The sequence below is a fragment of the Strongylocentrotus purpuratus genome, unplaced genomic scaffold (genome assembly GCF_000002235.5).
Source record: "Strongylocentrotus purpuratus isolate Spur 01 unplaced genomic scaffold, Spur_5.0 spur5_scaffold_19, whole genome shotgun sequence".
Classification (NCBI taxonomy): Eukaryota; Metazoa; Echinodermata; class Echinoidea; order Camarodonta; family Strongylocentrotidae; genus Strongylocentrotus; species Strongylocentrotus purpuratus.
In genome coordinates, this window is record NW_022145604.1 from 11,676,631 (window position 1) to 11,697,122 (window position 20,492).

General features: G+C 38.0%; 1 protein-coding gene across 4 annotated transcripts; it reads right to left on the reverse strand.

Annotated features, from left to right (window-relative positions):
- Nucleotides 1-1,346: 1,346 nt before the first annotated feature.
- LOC584867 (probable ATP-dependent RNA helicase DDX23) lies at nt 1,347-20,480 on the reverse strand. 4 transcript variants are annotated; one of them, XM_030990309.1, is made up of 15 exons: nt 19,794-19,961; nt 19,165-19,451; nt 17,650-17,761; nt 17,124-17,262; nt 15,807-15,937; nt 15,052-15,164; nt 13,291-13,431; nt 12,400-12,625; nt 11,484-11,629; nt 9,443-9,710; nt 8,229-8,378; nt 7,222-7,482; nt 6,279-6,453; nt 2,740-2,951; nt 1,347-2,658 (listed from the first exon to the last, which is right to left on the reverse strand). In XM_030990309.1, exons 1-15 carry the CDS (start codon nt 19,857-19,859, stop codon nt 2,644-2,646), a joined length of 2,442 nt encoding a protein of 813 aa, XP_030846169.1. In that variant the 5' UTR covers nt 19,860-19,961; the 3' UTR covers nt 1,347-2,643. The 4 variants fall into 4 exon arrangements, with proteins under 4 accessions (XP_030846169.1, XP_030846171.1, XP_030846170.1 ...); XM_030990311.1 differs by lacking the exon at nt 19,794-19,961 and adding an exon at nt 20,460-20,480 and having other exon boundaries at nt 1,347-2,951; XM_030990310.1 differs by having other exon boundaries at nt 1,347-2,951; nt 13,291-13,425; nt 19,794-19,962.
- Nucleotides 20,481-20,492: the final 12 nt, after the last annotated feature.

The window sequence follows — 20,492 nt, forward strand, 5'->3', positions numbered from 1 at the left end:
AGCCATATTTTAAAGGACAACATTTGCTTTTTACGTGTTTTAGGAAAAGAATATTTGGATTTTCCTATTTAGTGACAAATTGTGTGATTGTCATTGATTTCATCTCACAGCCTTTTCAAGGAAGTGTGTCCTGTTATTTTCAAGTTGTTGTTTTAGTACACAGAGTTTGTGTCTATAGATTAAATGTACTTTATAAATTTCAGTGAAACTCTTCATTTCTGTATCCTTTTGTAGTTTAATGAAAAACTATCTTGTAATTGTATGATTGAACTTGACTTATAGTATAACTTGAGATGATTGAAAGATGATGAATGCAGCTTTCTAAATTCTAGTGAATGTCTAAAGATTGATTAGAGTGAGAAATTGGTGTATGTTTACATTAATAATCATTACCCTAAAATTACATAGATCCCCCCAAGACTCGTTTTACTAAAGCACAATCAACCTTTCCCAAATTGGTTCCAGTTTGACATTTCTTATTTTTACGGGAACAGCCAGAGAATGATTTTTACGATTTTATGCTAATTGCACACTTATGTTTGTTCCTACCCAATAAATCAAACTGAATTGAATTCTTTCATGATGTAATTAGATAACCAGGGGGGGGGGGGGGGGGGGGTGTTTCACAAAGATCCCAAGTTGAACTTATCTCTAAGTTGGACTTAAATATTATGATAAGCCATTGATCAAAATCATCCATATTTTCTATTATCAAGGAGATTTCATGTTCTTGATGTGGAATTTATAAAAATTCTAAAATACTTTAATTTTTGCTTTTTAATATATTTTATTTGAAGGCTACAAATGGTTCTCCTTTTTTATTCAAGTCCAACTTAGAGATAAGTTCAACTTAGGATCTTTGTGAAACACTCCCCAGGGACCATATTGTGAAAACTGCTTTAGCATTTTTTTGTAGGGAAAATGATGGAATGAGGAAATATAAGTACAGTATGAACTTGTCACTTATTCTATCCCCATCTCCTCTTCTCTCTTCATGACTGTTCTCTTCTGTCCTTCCTTCCATTCTATCTTATATTTCTCCATTTTCTCCCTCCCTCTCTCTCTCTCTCTCCCTCCCTCTCTCTCTCACTCTCTCTCTCTCTCTCCCTCCCCCCCCCTCTCTCTCTCTCTCTCCCTCCCTTCCTCTCTCTCTCTCTCGTAATGGGTTTGGGGGGGGGGGGGGGGAGGAAATATATGTATGAACAGTATGAACTTGTCACTTATTCTATCGCTATCTCCTAGCTCTTCTCTCTTCACGACTGTTCTCTCCCTCCCTCCCTCTCCCTCTCTCCCTCCCTCCCTTCCTCCCTTTTCTCATGAATAAATAACAATCGATCTACGAATCATTACATATGTACAACTTTTCATTTATTTGTATCAACATATTTGCCTTTATCCATTACATCTATGATCAAATCAAAGGAAAAACAAATGATACAAATTGCTCAATATTTCACAAAGTAATCCAAGAAAACATTGTTTACTAAAAATACCCAGCACTTGTACATGTAAAGCCCAGAATCTGGCCGTATCTAATTTTAACAATATCTCCCAACTTGCTGCAAGCTGAAGATGCCGTGATCCTCGAATTCGTCTTCCAGCAGGTAAGGGCGAGATCTCAAAAATTGGAGAGCTTCAAAATAAAAACCAAGCAGATTCTGGACTATACATACAGGGAAATAAGTGTTCCTTTCCCTTAATAGCCCCCACTTCTCTTTCATAACTCACTATAATAAAAACTGGTTTGCCTACTAATTTTTAAAAAGATCGTCAAAATTAATTTATTACAAATCCCTTTTGAACCAAAATGGGAAAAAGTCAAAGATCGGTATCAAAGGTACGATCATGAATTTCATAATATCCAAAATCATCGCTAAGTTTCATACTTACAGAACATTACTGAAAACATTTCCCATCAATCCCAATAACAACAGTGACTTCTTTTCAAAAAGAAATTACATGTTAACATGTTCAACAGCAGGGCATGAACACAGTTTGTGTCATGTTTTGAAACTACACATATTTAGTTTTTATTTCTGGAGTAATAATATCTTTGATAATAATGTGGATGCTAGCTGCAAAGACTGAGCACAGGTAGTCACACAATGTTCAAAAGTCAAAACTGAGGAATGCACTATTCTTGAAATATACATCCATAGTCTGCACATCCAGTCATGTTGGTTTATCCTCCTCCTCCACTTCCTCTGCATTTCATGATTGTTCCAAGCTTTTCCTAGAAATCAAGCTTTTCCTGGACAATTTTTTAACAAAGTATAATTACTGTGTGCACCTTTTCAATACCTTTTCAAGAATAAATACCAGAATGCCAGTTGGTTTCAGCCAATCAACCAGAAAAGAGACTTTGTCATGTTGGGTTCCCACATGTGCAGTACAAAATGTAGCCTGAACAAAAATTACTGTAAATGGGGAGGTGTCTGGCTCTGAAATAAGGCTATGGTCTGAAAAACTAGCATTCCTGATAAAAAATTGTCTCCCTATTTCTATGAAACAAGGCTGTGGTCTGAAAACTGGCATTCCTGATAAAGAATCGCCTCCGTATTTCTATGACACAAATATCTTTTCGTCTTTGCGTTTCCTCTGCATGATTTCTGGCATTCCTGATAAAGAATCGTCTCCCTATTTCTATGAGACAAATATCTTTTCGTCCTTGCGTTTCCTCTGCATATTTTCTGGCATTCCTGATAAAGAATCGTTTCCCTATTTCTATGAGACAAATATCTTTTCGTCTTTGCGTTTCCTCTGCATGATTGTACCAGGTTTGTTCTGGGCGTCGGGATGGCTCGCAAGCTCCGGCGGGCAGGAGGAGGTTGTGCTCGCCGACAGGACGTTCTTAAGATCGTAGAAGATGGCGCTGTCATCAGGCGTTAGGAAGCTGACCGCAGTACCGGTCTTGCCAGCTCGACCCGTTCTTCCTATACGATGGGTGTAGTCTGGAATGATAGAGGATAGATAATAACAACATTGCGCTTTTCTATAGCGCCCAATGCATTGATACAACGATGTGTCTAAGTAAGCGCTTTACAAATATGTTATTATTATGCCGGGCATCGGATTCAGGCTTACCCGCACACAATGTATGCACATTTTCCACTCCCTGGGGAGCATTCCAGCCAGTCGCCATTTGATAAGTGCATCAACATGAACTTTCGCATCCTATACTGGGTACCCATTTAACACCTGGGTGGAGAGTAGCAAGTGCAGGTAAATATCTTGCGAAAGGATATAAGTGTTGTGTCGGGATTCGAACCTCGACCTTCGCATCTCCAGTCAAGCGCCTTAAACCACTCAACCACGACACTCCTGATAAGAAGCATTATAAAACAAACTAGCAGGACCCGCGGAAATCCGCGGGATTCTAGAGGGGGCGGGGGGTGTAAATAGATATATAGAGATCGTCAAGAACTTTATTTGCCATTCAGGCCATTAAAAAAATATACATGTTTAGCGTCCCCGCCCGCTTCCTTTTTGAGGGCCACCTCCTTTTTTTTTTTTTTAAACAGCTTCCCCGCCAGCTTCCTTTTTGGGGGCCGCCTCCTATTTTTTTTTTTTTGAAATTTTGTTGAATTTTTTTTTTTTTTTTTTTTTTTTTGACAGAAAAAAAACAGCGTCCCCACCCGCTTCCTTTCTGGGGGCCGCCTCTCCTATTTTTTTTTTTTTTTTTTGAATTTTTTTTTTGATTTTTTTTTTTTTTTTTTTAAAGAAAAAAAACATGAAAAGCACTGCTAAAATGTATTTCTGATCTTAAAAAAGAAAAAAAAAAAATTGTCGGCCGCCATCTTGAAAAATTGCCTGAATGTCAGGGAAAATGTACTGAGCAGCCATTTTGAAAGAAAAAAAAAAAAAAGAAAAAAAAAAGGGCCTCCTCCTTCCCATTTTTCGAAAACACAGGACGCTAAACATGTTTTTTTTAAAATTTGGCCTTATATAAAAAAAATTAAAAAAAGATCCAACTGTACCGGTAGTTATTCTTTAAGCCACTGGAACTGCGTAGAGTTCCGTAGTGTGGCGTACCGACTACGCAGAAATTAGGCTGCGTATTAATGGGAAAATAGTCCCTGCGTAGGTTATGCGTAGGCTGGCATACAGGTTTGCTTATATGGTTGCTTACTGTGTGGAAAGCTTTTACTGCTTTGACGATCTGGCGTAGGGTAGCATAGTGTTGCGTAAAAAGGCGTACTTTCTGCGTCAAGTTTCTACGCTGAAAGTACGCGAAAAAATTAAACATGTTGACTTGTTTTCGTTCATCTTGCGTACCCCTTTCTGTCCCTCAGCATATAGTAACGTAGGCCAGCGTAGTTGGTAGCAACACTACGCAACTCTACGTATTGACCCCACGCCAATTAGTGACCCGCAAGTGTCACAAATAAAGTATTAAAAATATGCTCATCTGACCCTAATTAAACACCTAAAACCCCCGAGCTTTCGGGGGTTTATGGCCCCTTGAAACCGTGGACCCCACGCCTATATTGTATATACACTCAACTCGCTGCGATCTGATCTCTCCCCCCTCCCAACTTTGAAGAACGTAACCCCCAAGCTTTTGGGGGTTTATGGCCCCTTGAAACAAATATACACTCAACTCAGGGTTTCAGGTTTCCTTCTTCATAATTGCCTATTTAAAAAAAAAAACATTTTTCTAGTTCAAAAAATAAGTTTTCATGCATTGATTTGATGCAAGAACTGTAACATAATAGACCCTAGATTGTGATTATTTCTGACCATAAATTTCGATAATTATTTTTCAAAGTAAAATTTTCACAAGAAAATCAGACAGTCGTTTAAAAACGTAGACATTAGTAATACTTTTACTAATTCTAAGCTCAGGTTTCGTAAATCTATTCACGAAACTATATTGAAATCGCGGCAATAATGATGCAAACCAACAGATAACAATTTCAAAGTGTCAAATCTCTTCGACTCGAGCTCAGCTCAGCTGTACTCACACACACACACACACAGTGTAACTCCAGAAAGCTCGAACACCGGCGCCGCAGGCCTCGGACGCCTTCGGTGCGCGGAGCCGGTGTTGGAGCTTGCTGGAGTTAAATTGCAGCTCACACACACTGCACAGCAGCACTGCACTGACTGAAGGCAGCTTGCGACTGAATTGTCAGTCCAATGGTTTTCTTGTGAAAACTTTCCTTTAGAAAATGATAATCAAAATTTAGTAGCATGGCCGTAATAATCACAAAATAAGCTTTCATTTCATACCTCCATTCACGACACCTATATAAAAATCGCGGCAATAATGATGGAAATAGGTCCCTAAGTTTGGACGTGGACGGGAAGCTTCGTGTGTATCTCTGTGGCTCGTGCAGCTACTATACAATGGATATCCTATAGAAAGATGCTTTACTCGGGTAATCCCGACCCTGTCCGTCGTGCATTTAATACGCAACTTAATGTGAGTGGATAGTCATCGATCGTGTGTCTACGGATGTAATGTTGAATATCCATGAGGTATCTCTGTCGTCACGCATATCCTGCATTATGCATATCGCGTCTGTTTTCGCCCTGGACGTCGACACGGAGGAGGACCTCGGGCGGAGTATAGCCAATTCCACAGAGTAGACTCTCCCGCGGACGATGGCACCGGGCACGGGCACCCCGAGGGGAGGGTTCAGGAGGAGATAGCCGCACCAACTTGGGTCGGCGATCTCATTAAAAAACAATAGAATACAAAGGCTCGCCGAGACGTCGCGCCCCCCGCGGAGCCTTAGCGTATTACTTATATAGATTCTGCAATGCAGGCAATCTCATTGGTCGAATGACACCATGTCACAGTGAAAATTCTTTCTTTACCATGCAAAACAAGTGTCTCATCAATATATACAAATAATTAATGTTCACAAGTACATTTTGCTTACTATATTTCAATGGCATCTAATTAGATGAGGCCCTACCCTTTCTTGATATAAGAAAATTTCCTGAAAGACTTGTGAAATATTCAGTCTGGGAGACTTTTTTCAACGGTAAACTGCTGTTGAGATACACACTGTATATAAAGCAAGTACAGCTGTATGCCAGGGGTGATAGTGAGGACTAAAAAAGAAATATATTTTTTTTTTCCTCAACTCCCTTGAGTAAAAAAAAAGAAGAGGTTCCGGGGAGAAAAAAAATGGCATCGTACAACACTCCCCACTTTTTGAGTAAGAAAATTGGGGAAAATCAGGAAAATTATTTAAAAAAAAAAAAAATTTAAAAACGGGGAAAAAACCCTAAAAATCTGGAAATAATCAAGCCTGCTGTATGCTTACCTTCAATGTTCTTGGCCATATCAAAGTTGATGACGACGGAGACATCTTTGATGTCGATACCGCGACCAGCGACGTCCGTGGCGACTAATATATCCTTGAGGCCCGCTTTGAGGGACGCGAGGGCGTACTCACGCTGCTCCTGAGATTTGCCTCCGTGAAGGGTGGTTGCGTTGAACTAGTTATCAAGAAAGAATTATAAGAAGACATTGCTAGAAAATCTGAATTCTTTATTCAATTCAATAAAGGTTTAGTATGCAATTTTAAAATTCAAAATTCATGCATCGTAAATGTCATTTTTCATGAAAAGCAGCAGAAGCTGGTATGTATCATGTAGTAAATCAGCTTTTTGGGGCTGGCAAAATGTAAGGAAATTAAAAAACATTCTGATGAAAATCACAGTGTATACTGAAAACCCAAAAGTGGTTCTTTACATGTGGGACTACATGTATATTTTCAATTTACTGGCTTGTAGTGGGCACATTCATTTTTCGTTTCTCAATTTAAGAGAAGGTTGCAAAACACAAAGACAAATCTAGAGGGGATTAAGGAAAAAGAGGGAGGGATGTACATATATAGGGAGAAAAAGAGGAAACAGAAAAGAATTTAATGTGAAGGAGAGTGAGTGAGAGAAAGAGAGAGAGTTGGGGGGGGGGGAAGATAGAGAAAGAAATATAAAAGAGAAATGGAGAGCAAGTCATGAGAGAAGGAAAGAGAGAAGGGAGGAATGAGTTCAGGTGAAGGATGGAAGAGAAAGACAGAGTGAGAGAGTGATGGTGAAGACGGGGAAGAGGAGAGAGAGCAAGGGAAGAAGAAAAAGAACAAGGGGAGAAATGGGAGGGATGGGAGGAGCGAGATTGACAGAATGACAGAGTCGCGGAAAGAGCCAAGAAAAAGAGAGGGAAGGGTACCGGACAACACGAGGGCAATTTTCTTTACAACTTACGCCCCTCTTCTCCAAACGCTTTGCCAGGGCATCGACGCGCTTCTTTTGGTTGACGAAGATGAGGACAGGAGGATCGATGCCCTTCTCGAGAAGCTGAATGAGCTTTTGCGTCTTCTCCTGGTTGGAGGTCATGTACACGAGCTGCTGGACGCTCTCCACTGGTTTGCCTATGGAGCCGATGTAGACCACGGCCGGTCGACGGAGGTAGGACCGGGCCACACGCTCCACCGCTGTAGGCATAGTAGCGGTGAACATGACCGTCTGTTTCATAAAAAATATTAAAAAAAAAACGATTGGTTACAAATTTTGTACAACTGGTTTAATGATAATGATTATTTTGGATGCATAATTTGGCTAAGGCATGAAATTTTGAACCAGACATGCAAATATTTTTTAATATTTTTTTTTAGCAGATGTTTTTGCATTTATTGATGAATCAAATACAAAAACATTCAAATAATAGTATATAATATTATTGATTTACATAAAGAGTAACAACTGAAATACACACACATAAAAATGCATATATAATTAAAAACTGGAAAGTATGAAGGTAAGTCAAAGAATCAAGATAAATGCAAAGGCCAACTATCATAAGCATGAATGCTTGAGTCAATAGCAGCCAGGAAAGGGGTAAGGGTACATGACGCTGTTATAGGAGTATGTAGGAACTCTTAGTCCAATATTTCTCTTTGATTAGCTTGACCAAAAAATACTGCTCTTTGACTCTTAGATCTCATCCGTTTTTTGGCTTGATTTGTCCTCATGGCCACCAAATAGACCCTGGAATAAACATTATACCTAATACTAAACCCTAAACCTGAACCAAACCTAAAACCCAATTGCAGTACTATAACCCAACCCTGAATCCCTGATAAACAAAGCGCAGAGCAACTGTTGCCAGAGCATACATGTCTGTCAGATTTGAGGGATTTACAGTAAAACACAGAGACCGGACTACAAACCAACTCCTATTAGGCCTTTTCACAGTACGATTTCAACCTAACCTGTCTGTATTTCTTCTTGGAGGCAAAATTGGCGAGGAGTTTGGCTGAGTCTTCTGCCTCTTCTGAATCTGGCTTTTGATTGGTCACGGGCAGATACTCAAGAATCTTCTGAACGTCAGGCTCAAAACCCATGTCAATCATGCGATCAGCCTGGAAAACAAGAAGTAAGTATAATTGTGAGAGATAAATCACAGGATGAAAATCAAGGATCTTCTGAACGGCAAGAAAATAAAGATATTTAATAAGAAGAGATGGAATCATATTGTTCTTTGTTAATTATATTGTATTTTAACTGGTATCACTTGAAACAATTGTGAAAGAAATATGACATGTTTTTAATTGTAAATTGTCGGGGCAATTTCGCAGAGGCTGCGAAATGATGATATTAATAAACTGAAACTGAAACTGAAATAAGATGAATCTTGGAGAAAAAAAAACATGTCAATCATGTGATAAGCCTAGAAAACAATAGTAAGAAAAGAAGAAAATCTAATTGTGATGGATACTACTTTGAGAGGTACAGGACATTGAAAATAATAATAAGAAGAAGAAGAAGCATAGAAATAATAATGATGATGGATGATGATAGTAATGTTGAAGACAACAACAACAACAACAACAACAACAACAACAACAACAATAATAATATACAAGATTCATGAATATTATTACGAATATGTATTTTATTACATACATGTATATACTGGTATGCTAATTATGTGCAAATGCAGAAATGGTGGCCAGTTTCAAGGGGGCTACCTTACAATAAACACCACAGAAACAATGGTAAACTTGTAATTGCAAGTGGTGTTTGTTTACGTTCATCTGTAGTGGTGAATGATCAATCTTCTGGGGGGCGTTTCACACAGATCTCAAGTTGAACTTATCTCTAAGTTGGACTTAACAATTATGGAAGGCCGTTAGCATCTTTGAAAACATTTTGTAAAAGATTTGGTTAAAGGCATACAATATTAATTCAAATCAGTCATATTTTTTATTATCAATGAGATGTCATGTTCTTGATATGGAATTTATGAAAAGTCTACAATACTTGAATTTTTGCTTCTGCATATATTATACTTAAGGCTACAAATAGCTCTCCATAATGTTTAAGTCCAACTTGGAGTTAAGTTCGACTTAGGATCTTTGTAAAGCATCCCCCTGGTCACGGCACATAGCTTTTCACAAGATTTTTCTATCCGCATAAAACTCACCTCATCAAGTACCACGTAGGTGCATTGACAGAGTACCAGGTACCTGTTCTCAAGGACATCGATCAGACGACCCGGCGTCGCTATGACGATCTCGCATCCCAGACGGAGCTTGAACCCCTGGTCTTCCCGGGAGATACCGCCAATGATGGTGACGGTCCGGATGCCGAGGGGTTTGCCAAACTTGATGGTTTCTTCTTCGATCTGCTGGGCCAGCTCGCGAGTCGGTGCTAGGATGATAGCGTAAGGCCCCTGGTCTTTATCCTCGTCCCTATCACCATGACAACCAGAGTAAAAATAGTTCAATCATTGTTGAAAATTATCAATATAAATTAACTATAAATGGTTGAGTTCATTATAATCATTATTTTCATTATTAATATTATTATCATCATCATCATAAACTTCAGGTTGTTATCATTATTATTACTAATATTATTGTTTTTGTTATAATTATTATTATTTTGTTTTCTAATGATTATTATCATCCTTATCTTTATTAATTCATCATTATCAGTAATAATAATAATTAATTTATGATTATTGTTATTATTACCATTGAAATAGTAGAACAGTTTGTTTCAACACTTGGTATTAGAAAATGGTATCGGTACAAAATCTGGAAAGACATTTACATCCAAGGCAAAGGATTCTGCTGATTATCGTTTTCTCGGTATATAGATGTAAATGGTTCCTTCCTACTGGGTAGCACACATCAATATGGTTTATACTTTATAAACTGGCAGCTGCATTCTTGTGAAATGAAAGTATACAATCTAACTGTTTGTTTGTTTTACCTGACTGTTAAGAAAGCATGTGTATGCTTGTAAGCAACCAGTAATAATGCAGAGCTGCCAACTTCCAGAACAGGAAATCAGTAATCACAAGGCTCAAAACCAGTAATTTTGGGAATAGATCAGTAATTTCCTAAGCGGCGCTATAAATCTATAAAAAAATGGCATGTCAAAAATGCGCAGATGCATGCGCTCATGAGTGTTTAAAATTTTGGTGATTTTACTCACACAAAGCTGCTAAATATTGATTATCATGTCATAACAACACATAAGTTTTCCATGAAAAATTGGCTTCTATTAAGAGAATACCGCCATACTGCACAGCACTCGCTACGATACAATCATATTTACGCAACAGCAAGAATTTTTTTTTTTTTTTTAATCCGTTATTTTAGACAACATTCGGTAATGATCGTTAATTTCCGTACCAATTACAGGAAATCCATACTAGTTGGCAGCTCTGCATGGTTAAGATGCCCTCTGGTACAGCCCAGTTAAACGACGGCTTACAGTCCTTACCGATGGACTTGGTAATGAAGATTAATGCCTTACCAAAGGGCACTAGCGCATCGACCTGGTTTCAAACCCAAGACCACTGCTCTACCACTTTGCCATCGCGCCAAATGACCAAGGTAATTAAAATTTCATCTGCATCTTCTAAAGCTATAAAAATGTTACTCATCAATAAGAATGTCTTTCATTACTGTTATATCGATACCCATACAGAAGAAGGGGTGATCAATCCAGACATATGACCTCATCATTACCTACCGGCTAAGACTGAGCCTTTAATCTGCCCCACTTGTTCAATTAATAACACCAAACCTGTTTCCAGTATTATCCTATAAAAACACAGTCAAATATTTCCACATTATACCCTTCACCTACTGTATATCTTGCCATTATGTTGTTTATGCATGCCATACACTCCATTGCTACAATGTTGCAGTCCTCTACCTTTCTCTTTCTCCAAGCTCTCTATCCTCTTCTTCTCCTTTCTTCTATTCAAAACGTTTATTATGTATTTTCTGTATTCACGCTTTCTTCCTTGTAATACAAGTTCTTAAATTACATTTATATTCCTACGTATAAATTGTATCGTTTGAACAGATGTCAAATATGTTGGCAAAATGAATGAAAGAAAATAAATGTTAATTTGAACCTAATTTGAATAATACGTGATAGCAGATTATGAACTGCAAGGATAAAAAGTGTCAAATACAAAATCACTACCCTTTTTTTTTGCTTACCTCTCGATTTTTGGTAACGTGGAGATCCAGACCAGCAGGGGAATGAGGAAAGCGGCCGTCTTACCCGACCCCGTCTCGGCAACGCCAATGACATCACGATTCTGTAGACCAATGGGTATGGCTTGTCTTTGGATGGGCGACGGATCCTGCAAAGTATTTTGAAGAAATCACATTTGGTTCTCCGTTAAATCAGTAAAGTAAGAACCAAACACTTTTCAGCAGATTTCTTTACGATCAATAAGTAGCAAGTTCCTCAAAAATTCAGCTTTGTATGTGAATGAGAAATTCAAATTAGAATAGTCATATCCACAATTAGCCAATTGGAAATTTCCACATGTATGGTGATTTCAACTTTCAAAATGTACTACTTTCCTATCGTATAAAATGTTGTTAAACTCTAACCAATATGTTTTTTTCTTATATTCTTTTGCGTTCACTCACACCAAGGTTGAATTTACCATCAACATTGCTCCATTTAAAATGGAAATAACTTTGAGTTTATTTTTTTAGTTCCAGCTGCCTACCTTGTTTACAATATTGATAATATCTGATTCAAAGATACGTTTGGGAAGGCCAGAAGGTCTCAGAATCCGAGCGATCACAGGATTTGATCCTTCTCCCCTCACTCCCCGCCCTTGATTCAAATAAAGTGTTTTATATACATTTTACGGGTCTTTATGAATAAAAATACCCAAAATTTTCAAGTAAAGTTCAATAACTTGATTGACTACAGGGTGTGATGATTCAAGATGGTCAGTCAATCGGTGATATGTTTGGGAAGGCCGTACTCATCCCAGAACCGGATCGGGTGAGAGATGTGGCAAAAGATAGTTTACCCAATCCCTTTAATGTTTTATATACATTTTTGAAGTCTTTATCAAACAAAACCAACAAAAAGTCAAGTCAAGCTGCCTACCTTGTAACCAACTTCAGCAATGATATCGGTGATATGTTTGGGAAGGCCGTACTCATCCCAGAAGCGGATCGGGTGCGGGATGTGGCCGCCCTTGGTGGAGATGTTGAAGTCCTCTCGGAAGATTCTCCAGTCCCTATCCTTCATCTCTAGCAGCTTCTTCTGCTTCCAGTGTCTCTCATCGTAGATCAGCTTGTCCTCTCTGTTCTTCTGCTTCTTTAGTCGGGACCTTGCAAGGATGATAATAATAATAATAATAATAAAATTATATAGCGCAGCTTTTATACAAAATATATTCAGCTGCGCCGGTTCAGAGCTCCTTTTTTAAAACTAAATTCTACAAAATATAATCTCTCAAATGAACAAATATGTTTTTTTTAACTTGGATTTTAAGACATTGAGAGATGGAGTGCTTCGTCTTTCTATTGGCAAGCTATTCCATAGTTTGGGGGCAGCAAAAGCATGCTCCCCGAGAGTTACTTTAGTTTTGCCATGGGGAATCTGGAACAGTAATTTATCTGTGGAACTGCGCAGGCTACGACTGTGTGACTGGACTTTGAGTCAAAGTAATTCTGTTATGTAACTAGGGGCTTGACCACTCAATGATTTATAAACAATTAACAACATTTTGAAAGAAATTCTTTGACGGACTGGCAACCAGTGGAGCTCTCTCAGAAGAGGTACTTTTAATTTCCCTGTCTTTCCTCATTTCCTTGCTGGAGTTTGTTTAGCAATGTTATTCCTCCTGTATATTACTGTGCATATCACTGTATGTTATATCACAAATTCTGCACTGTATTGTACATTATGTTGTTTCATTTCAGCCTGAATGTATGCTTTTTAGGATTTTTAGGATTAAGATTAGGACTTTTCCTCTTTATTTGATCAGCTTACTTTTCTTGGTCCTTCTCCTGCTCTGTCCTGCGTGTGTCTACGACCTCCTGGTTGAACTTGGACTGTTTCTTCTGTGCTTTGATGTCTATTCCTGCAATGCTGCCGCGTCCATAGAGTTGGATCTGATGGTTATCTCTGTACCTATTTATCAAGTAAACAAAAAATAAAATATTGAGGGGTCAGTGACACAAAGACGTAACTCGATTTTGAGAAAAAGTGATTTATTTGTCACTGAGCACTTGGGCCTTAAGGAGTTAATTCTATGTTTCACTAGCCATTGACTTCAATGGGGTGTTGGGTGGAGTTAAGTCTTTGTGTTTCCTGGAAAGCCCACATTTTTCTGAACATTTTGATATCAAATACTCCTCTTGGCAAAATATGGAGTTACGTTTTTGTGTCACTGAACCCTCGATATGATGCCCTAAATAAAATTTATGAATTACAAAGCCAAGATTTGTGATCAATTTTTTAAAGTCCTATTTGACAATAATATGAAAAACCAATTTAATCAATACACATGTATGACTTGTGATTAATATGATAGTCTAAATGAAAAGTGACTTGAATTGTAAACCTATTCCTAATATAAACTTTGTTATTAATAGTGATATTCACTCGTATTCTACTCGTCAGAAAAATGATTTACATTTATTTAAAGTTCGTACGAAAAATGCACAAAATTCTTTCTATTTAAATGGCATTAAGGAATGGAATAAGTTGAGTAAGGATATTAAGGAAAGTACAACTCTATCTCGATTTAAAGTACGATGTACACAGTTATTATTTAATGATTTATGTAAACAAGTTTGAGCAGAGGAAGATATTTTGAATGTATGTGTGTATGTATATGTGTGAGCGTGCATGTGTGTTTGTATCATGTTATTTTAAAGTTTTTAAACTGTATAATTTATGTGTAGTTTGTTTTTTCTTTTTAAGGCCCCACCACAAGCAATTTGCTTCTAAGGGTGTCCTTTACCGTATTATGTTTACTATGTTACTCATTTGTCTGTACATGTTTCATTTTATGGTTAAATAAACTTTACTTTACTTACTATTAATGTACCTTGTTTGTATATGATTTGTGATCAATTCAATAGTCATATTTGACGTCGCTTGCTTGAAAATCAGCTTTTCAGTATCTACAAGTGAGTTTCAATGGTGACGATACAAAACACTTAAATAAACGGCATCATATTTCTGTTTTAGACGTTAAAAGTTCTGCACCTCTAAAGTAGTCGGTATTTAACAAGCACAAGCCAGGGCGAAAACAAGATTTTTTGAGCGAGTGATCAGCACTTTCAACACCTTACATAACTACAGGAAAATTCATTTTTTCATCAAAATACACCAAACAAAATGATCAAACTACAAATAGACTGCTTAAATGCCTGAACATGAAGTAACAGAATCTGGGTCCTGTTTCATGAAACCTGTTATCGATAACAAATGCTTAATTTACATGACAAATTTGCTCTCAGCCAATTAAATGCCACGATTTGAGTAGCTTGAGTGGTGAAGGGTGACGTTATCAAAAATCTATTTTTAGAATTTCTCAATTTTTTTTCTTCATTTTCCAAAAGAAAATAATGTCATAATGTCGAAAATCAATTGAATATATATGTTAAGTATTGGCTGAGATATGACCATCTGAATAAATATATTTCCTATAGGAATAAACCTATGAAACAGGACCCTGGGGTAGTAGGAGCCGGAATGTAACATGGAATTCTTTATGACAATCAAACAATCAAAGCTGCTTACAGAGGGTTGAAATCTGCCGAGGTGTCCTCGCCCGCGTCCCAATCAAAGACAAATTTCCTATCATTGAGACGCCGCACTCTCCTCTTCTTCTTGACGCCTCCCAAGTAACGGTCCTAAAAGATAAAACGAGATGAAGTAATGTCACAGCATACATGCAGCTCTAGTGGTTTGCGGTGACAACAAAACCAAAGTCTAAGATTGACTTTAAGTTGGACTTAACTAAAGCAGGCCGTTCATGCAACAGTTCTCTCTCAGCATTTACTGGCATTGGTCTTTCAAGGGATGTACAAATCATGGTCACAAATCTACAGAATGTACATTTTGTTATAGTTCATTTTAGTTGAATTATATAAAGATCATAATGGTGAGAGCAACCAGTGGCATGAATGGTCTACCATAGTTTAGTCAACTTAAAGTCAATCTTAGTCTTTGTGAAACATCCCCCCCCCCCCCCCCCCCCCCCCCCCCCCGGCAGCATCCTATATAAGATTGCAATTGCCTTTTGGGATCGACCCCAAAATCTTGAAATCTACGGTTGACTTTTTAAAAAAATCTTAAAGCATTTAAAACTGAGAAATATCAGCCCAGAGAGGGAGAAAAAAGAAGGAAAAAAAAAGGGTAAAAAAAAGAAAAAGATTTCCAACAGATCCACCCATGTTTTGGCACCTAAAGGGCAATACAACATCTTTTTTTCCCAGGCCTAATATAGTGTACAAGGTAAGCAGCTGGAACATTGCTTGAACATAATGACAAACCTTTATTGCTTGCTTCTCTTTGAGTTCATCTCTTGAGAGTTTCTCCTCATCCCCGGCATCTTCTCTCATCCTCCTCTCCCTCCGTTCTCTCCTCTCCCTCCGTTCTCTCCTCTCCTTCTCCCTAGGGTCCTCTGGAAGATAACACAAGAATGGAAGACAGCAAAAAGGTCAAAATCCGCATTCCTGATTTTTATCCACAACTTCCACCGACTGGAAGATGTTGCAATATTGCTCTCATCTTGACTTTGTTCAGAACAATATAAAACATGTGCTATTTTCTATGCAGAATCCTACTGTCAACGTCGTAAGGATTACGCACTTAAACATTATCACGTTAAACCCCATAGAAGGATACTAGAGCACGGTGAAAATGGACGAAAACGGCCGGGCGGTTTCGGGCGGTTCAGTGAGTAAAGGAGGGGCAGTTTCGGGGGGGGGGGGGGGGGGGTTTAGTCGCTAAAGGGTTAAGGATTTACTACGTGGGTGCGCCACAAATCTACTCTCTAAGCCAAAAATGTTTTAAAACACATGCTTCAGATCAGCGACAGTAGCTATGGTATGTGAATCTACATCTAACTCTAAACCTAACCCTAACCCTGTACTGTTGGCTCTGTACTAAACACAAATCATTAATTTTTCTATTTTCTCTATTAGCACCACTCCCAGTTCTTTCCCTCCTCTCTCTTCTAACAATTTCTGCAGAATGTCCATCAAAATATCCTCCTTCTTTCCCTACTCCTCGTTCCCACAATTTTCCCTGTCAAAGCAAAATTCTCTAGGCCTTCTTTGCATGTAATATGACCCATGAACTTCTCTCGTAATTATTAAAGGCATCGTTTAAAGCTTATCTGCCGTAGTTTACAGGAGGGATTAAACCGCTCTACAAGGTCACTGGACAGGTGGTTATCTCATCAACTCAGCTCTGACTCAGTTAACATAAGAAAAAGAGGATCATGGGGGACCAATGGTCACCGATTAGGCATTGTTTGTTATATAGAGGGCGCAAGTAGCTACCAGTAGTGCAGTGGGCCTTTAACGATGTTAAATCTGAGATGCATGGCCCTACGTGTTATCAGTGTCTGTGATATGGTGTCATATTGAAGCCCTAAAAAAATTTCCAATCATAAACATCTTGCTAATCAGACATGCGATCGGCTTGTAAAAGTCATGGGGTTCCTGACTGACTTAAAAGTTTATGATAATTATTGCAGCATGAGCTAAATCCAAGATTTTGTTTCAGAATCTGAGACAAAGTAACCCAATCCCTTTAAAAACCAACAAACTAACAGAGTGGACTCCCCTTTTACTTCCACATACCTGAAGCCTGTTGAGCCATCTTCTCAAAATCCACCTGTTTCTGCCGGTTCTCTTCCAAGGCCTTCCTCTGAGCTTCCACCTGGGCCTGTCTCTTCTCAAGGGCTAGCTTGGCCCTCTGCTCCTTGGTCAGAAATTTAGGCTAGACACATGAAAAATGACAGGAAATCATAATATATATATATATATATATATATTTATATCATATAAATTAATACAGATAATAGACATGAAATGATATGAAAATAAACATTTATTTCAAAATGCACATAATATATTTTATTTTTACATTATTTTTTTTTATTTTTATTTTTTACATACACTGTAATACATTTTTTCCTCACTTTCGGCTCTGTGGTACAATAGTTTTAAAAAGGAATAGGCAAATTAAAGCATTGCTTATTATTTAAGTAAAAATATCTGTCGATAAGGCCTACATGAATAATTGATCGGTTTCTTTCTATTCTCATGTTCTCAAGTCAGGTGTCATCTGCACTTCACAAACATCCTATTCCTATGTTGGACTCACCTTAGACAAGGCCTCCTGCTCTGCATTCTTCTTGGCAATCATCTCCTCCAGAGAAATGGGCTGTTTCTTCTCCAGCTTCATCTCCTCTTCTTCCTCCTCTTCTTTCTTAACGCTAAAATTTACAAGTGAAAAATAATGTTAATACTACTAATGGGAAGTTTATATTATCAATTTAAAGGCACACTGTCCTACTTGTAGCTACTTGCTCCCTCTATATAGAAAACTTCCCCAATCGGTGCATGTTGGTCCCCCATGATCCTCTTTTTCTTATGTTAAATGAGAGCTGAGTTAATGAGATAGCCACCTGTCACAGTGACCTCGCTGGCTCCCTGGGTGGTCTAATCCCTTCTAGCTGAAGTAGTAAAGCCTGCCTTTAAAGAAAACAATTATTGGACAGTGGGCAATGACGCCACAGACTCATGAGTGAGTTCCCAATTTGTCTTGTGATTTTTTCATGTCATTACAAATTTATAACTTTCTAGTTTCTTATTAGTTATCCGATTTTGCTCAAACTGTTTGATTGGTTGTCTAATGTTTCTGCTTCTATTCAAAGTAAGCTATTTTTGGAGTGGACCTGCCCTTCAATGAATTCAATGATGAGACATACTTCATAGTACTCATAGTACTTAATTTACTTAAATTTAAAAAAAAAATCACAGTAAGCTTAAAGACCGTCAACACTACTGGGTCAGAAGGGATTAGACCACACAGCGAGGTCACTGACAGGTGGCTATCTCATTAACTCAGCTCTCAACTAACATAAGAAAAAGAGGATCATGGGGGACCAACAGGCACCGATTGGGGAAGTTTTCTATATAGAGGGAGCAAGTAGCTACAAGTAGAACAGTGGGGCATTAATGTTCGAATATTTACTTGAAATGGTAACATAGATGCAGTTTATGTTTATGTTTATAAGCAATCAATGTATATATTGTTACGTTTCCAATCACTTTCAGAATGTTATTATGTTTGTGATGATATACATTTACATTTGCTATTATTGTATTTCTTGTATGATGTACAGTATATGTACAATGACTGTAAAACCAGTGAAAAAAGAATTTCCTGAAAGGGACAATAAATTTCAATTCAATTTCAATTTAATCTAAGATGTGATCAATGATGTATAAGACAAAGTAGTTGCCTTCGACTTTGTCCCGAAAGACTTTCGACCCTCAAGCAATCATACCTAGCACCTTATTCGATTCAATTCAATTCAATTCAATTCAAGGTTTATTAAGAAATATCTTCGCAGCCGTAAAAGGCTGAATTGCGATACAATTCACAGATAAAAACATGCAAAATTACATAAATATACATATCAATTACAATGAACATAGTTTGACATAAATTAAAAATCAAATATAAAATATATAAACAGAAAACCAAAGAGTTCAAAAGTGAGTTTTAGAAAAATGGGTTGTTCAAAATCAGTAGATGACTGCAAAAATTGACAAATCTGTAGAGCTGTAAAACAGTGCTGGCGGCCAGTCAGGCACTCAATCTATTACTTACCTTTTTGACTTTCGACTTGGTGACTTGGATGATCGTCTCGACCGATCTCTATCCTTCTTCCTCTCTCGTTCTCTGTCTCTCTCCCTGTCTCTATCCCGATCTCGATGTTGATCTTTGTTTTGATCGCGGTCCCTCTCAGACCTCTCCCGCTCCTTGTCCCTGCCTCTATCTCTTTCCCGGTCTTTTCCTCCTCGATCTCTGTGACGATCTGAGTGCAAGTCGCGACTTCTCTCGCGGTCACGGACTTGGCCAAAGTCCCCACGTCTATCTCGGTCCTTACTGGACATCTATGAAAACAAATTATTGAAATGACTTTTGTGCAAGAGAAAACAGAAATACACTCCAGCCCTAAAGTAGGGTGTCTGAACGATTTTTAAATTTGCCCTTTTGGTTTGTTTTTCATCATTATGGTTGGGTAATATACAAAAAAATCAACTATCAGTACTGAGAAGAACACATTTTAAATTTCAAGACTCACCAATGTTTCTATCAAAAGATACAGCCCCCCCCCCCCCCCCCCCGAAAATCTAGGCAATATTCATCCAATTTTTGTCCAGGATGGATGAAAAAGTGGTATATGGTGAAGTTATATCCTAACATAAATTGCAATATCTGGGACAGTACTTAACTAAGTGAAGGCCACGGTGAGAATTATCTCTATCGGAACTCATTTTTCCCATGGACAGTGACTGCATGCAATGCACTTTCGAAGATCACCCTTGACGCTACTTCACTGGAGGGATTCAAGGGAGCGCTTCCACCCAGCATCTAGACCAAGAACTAGATGACTTAGATCTATGCTGAGTATCGTCGTAGAAATTCTGGTGATAGCTAGTCTATAATTTTTACGTTAATTGTCGACATAGTTACTCAATAAATGTAATTTCAATTTGCGTTTAAAACCAAAGACACTGACAGATCTAGTTACATTGTGTGCGTCACAATATGATGACCGTGATCCGTGTTTATTCACCATTGCTACTCTTCTCCCATTTGATCCTGTACTGCCACTCACTACATTTAGAAGTTTACTGGCTATTACTTTACTCTTTGTCCATAAAATGCACCTATCGCGATCGACTGCTATCAGTCCATTACCTTGAATCTTGATGTTTACCTTGTGCTCCTGTTTAGTTATATGTCTTGCGGCCCATGGGATCGCTGATCTCCGAAAAAGCGGAGGAAGAACAAGAAGAAGAAGATAGGAAGTGAGTTCCAAAACTTGGGACCAGTACAAGCCAATATTTTTTAAAACATTAAAATCTAACTGTGTTAGACTCTGCTGCCGTAAATACCATCATCACCCGAAACGTGCACATTTTTTCTTT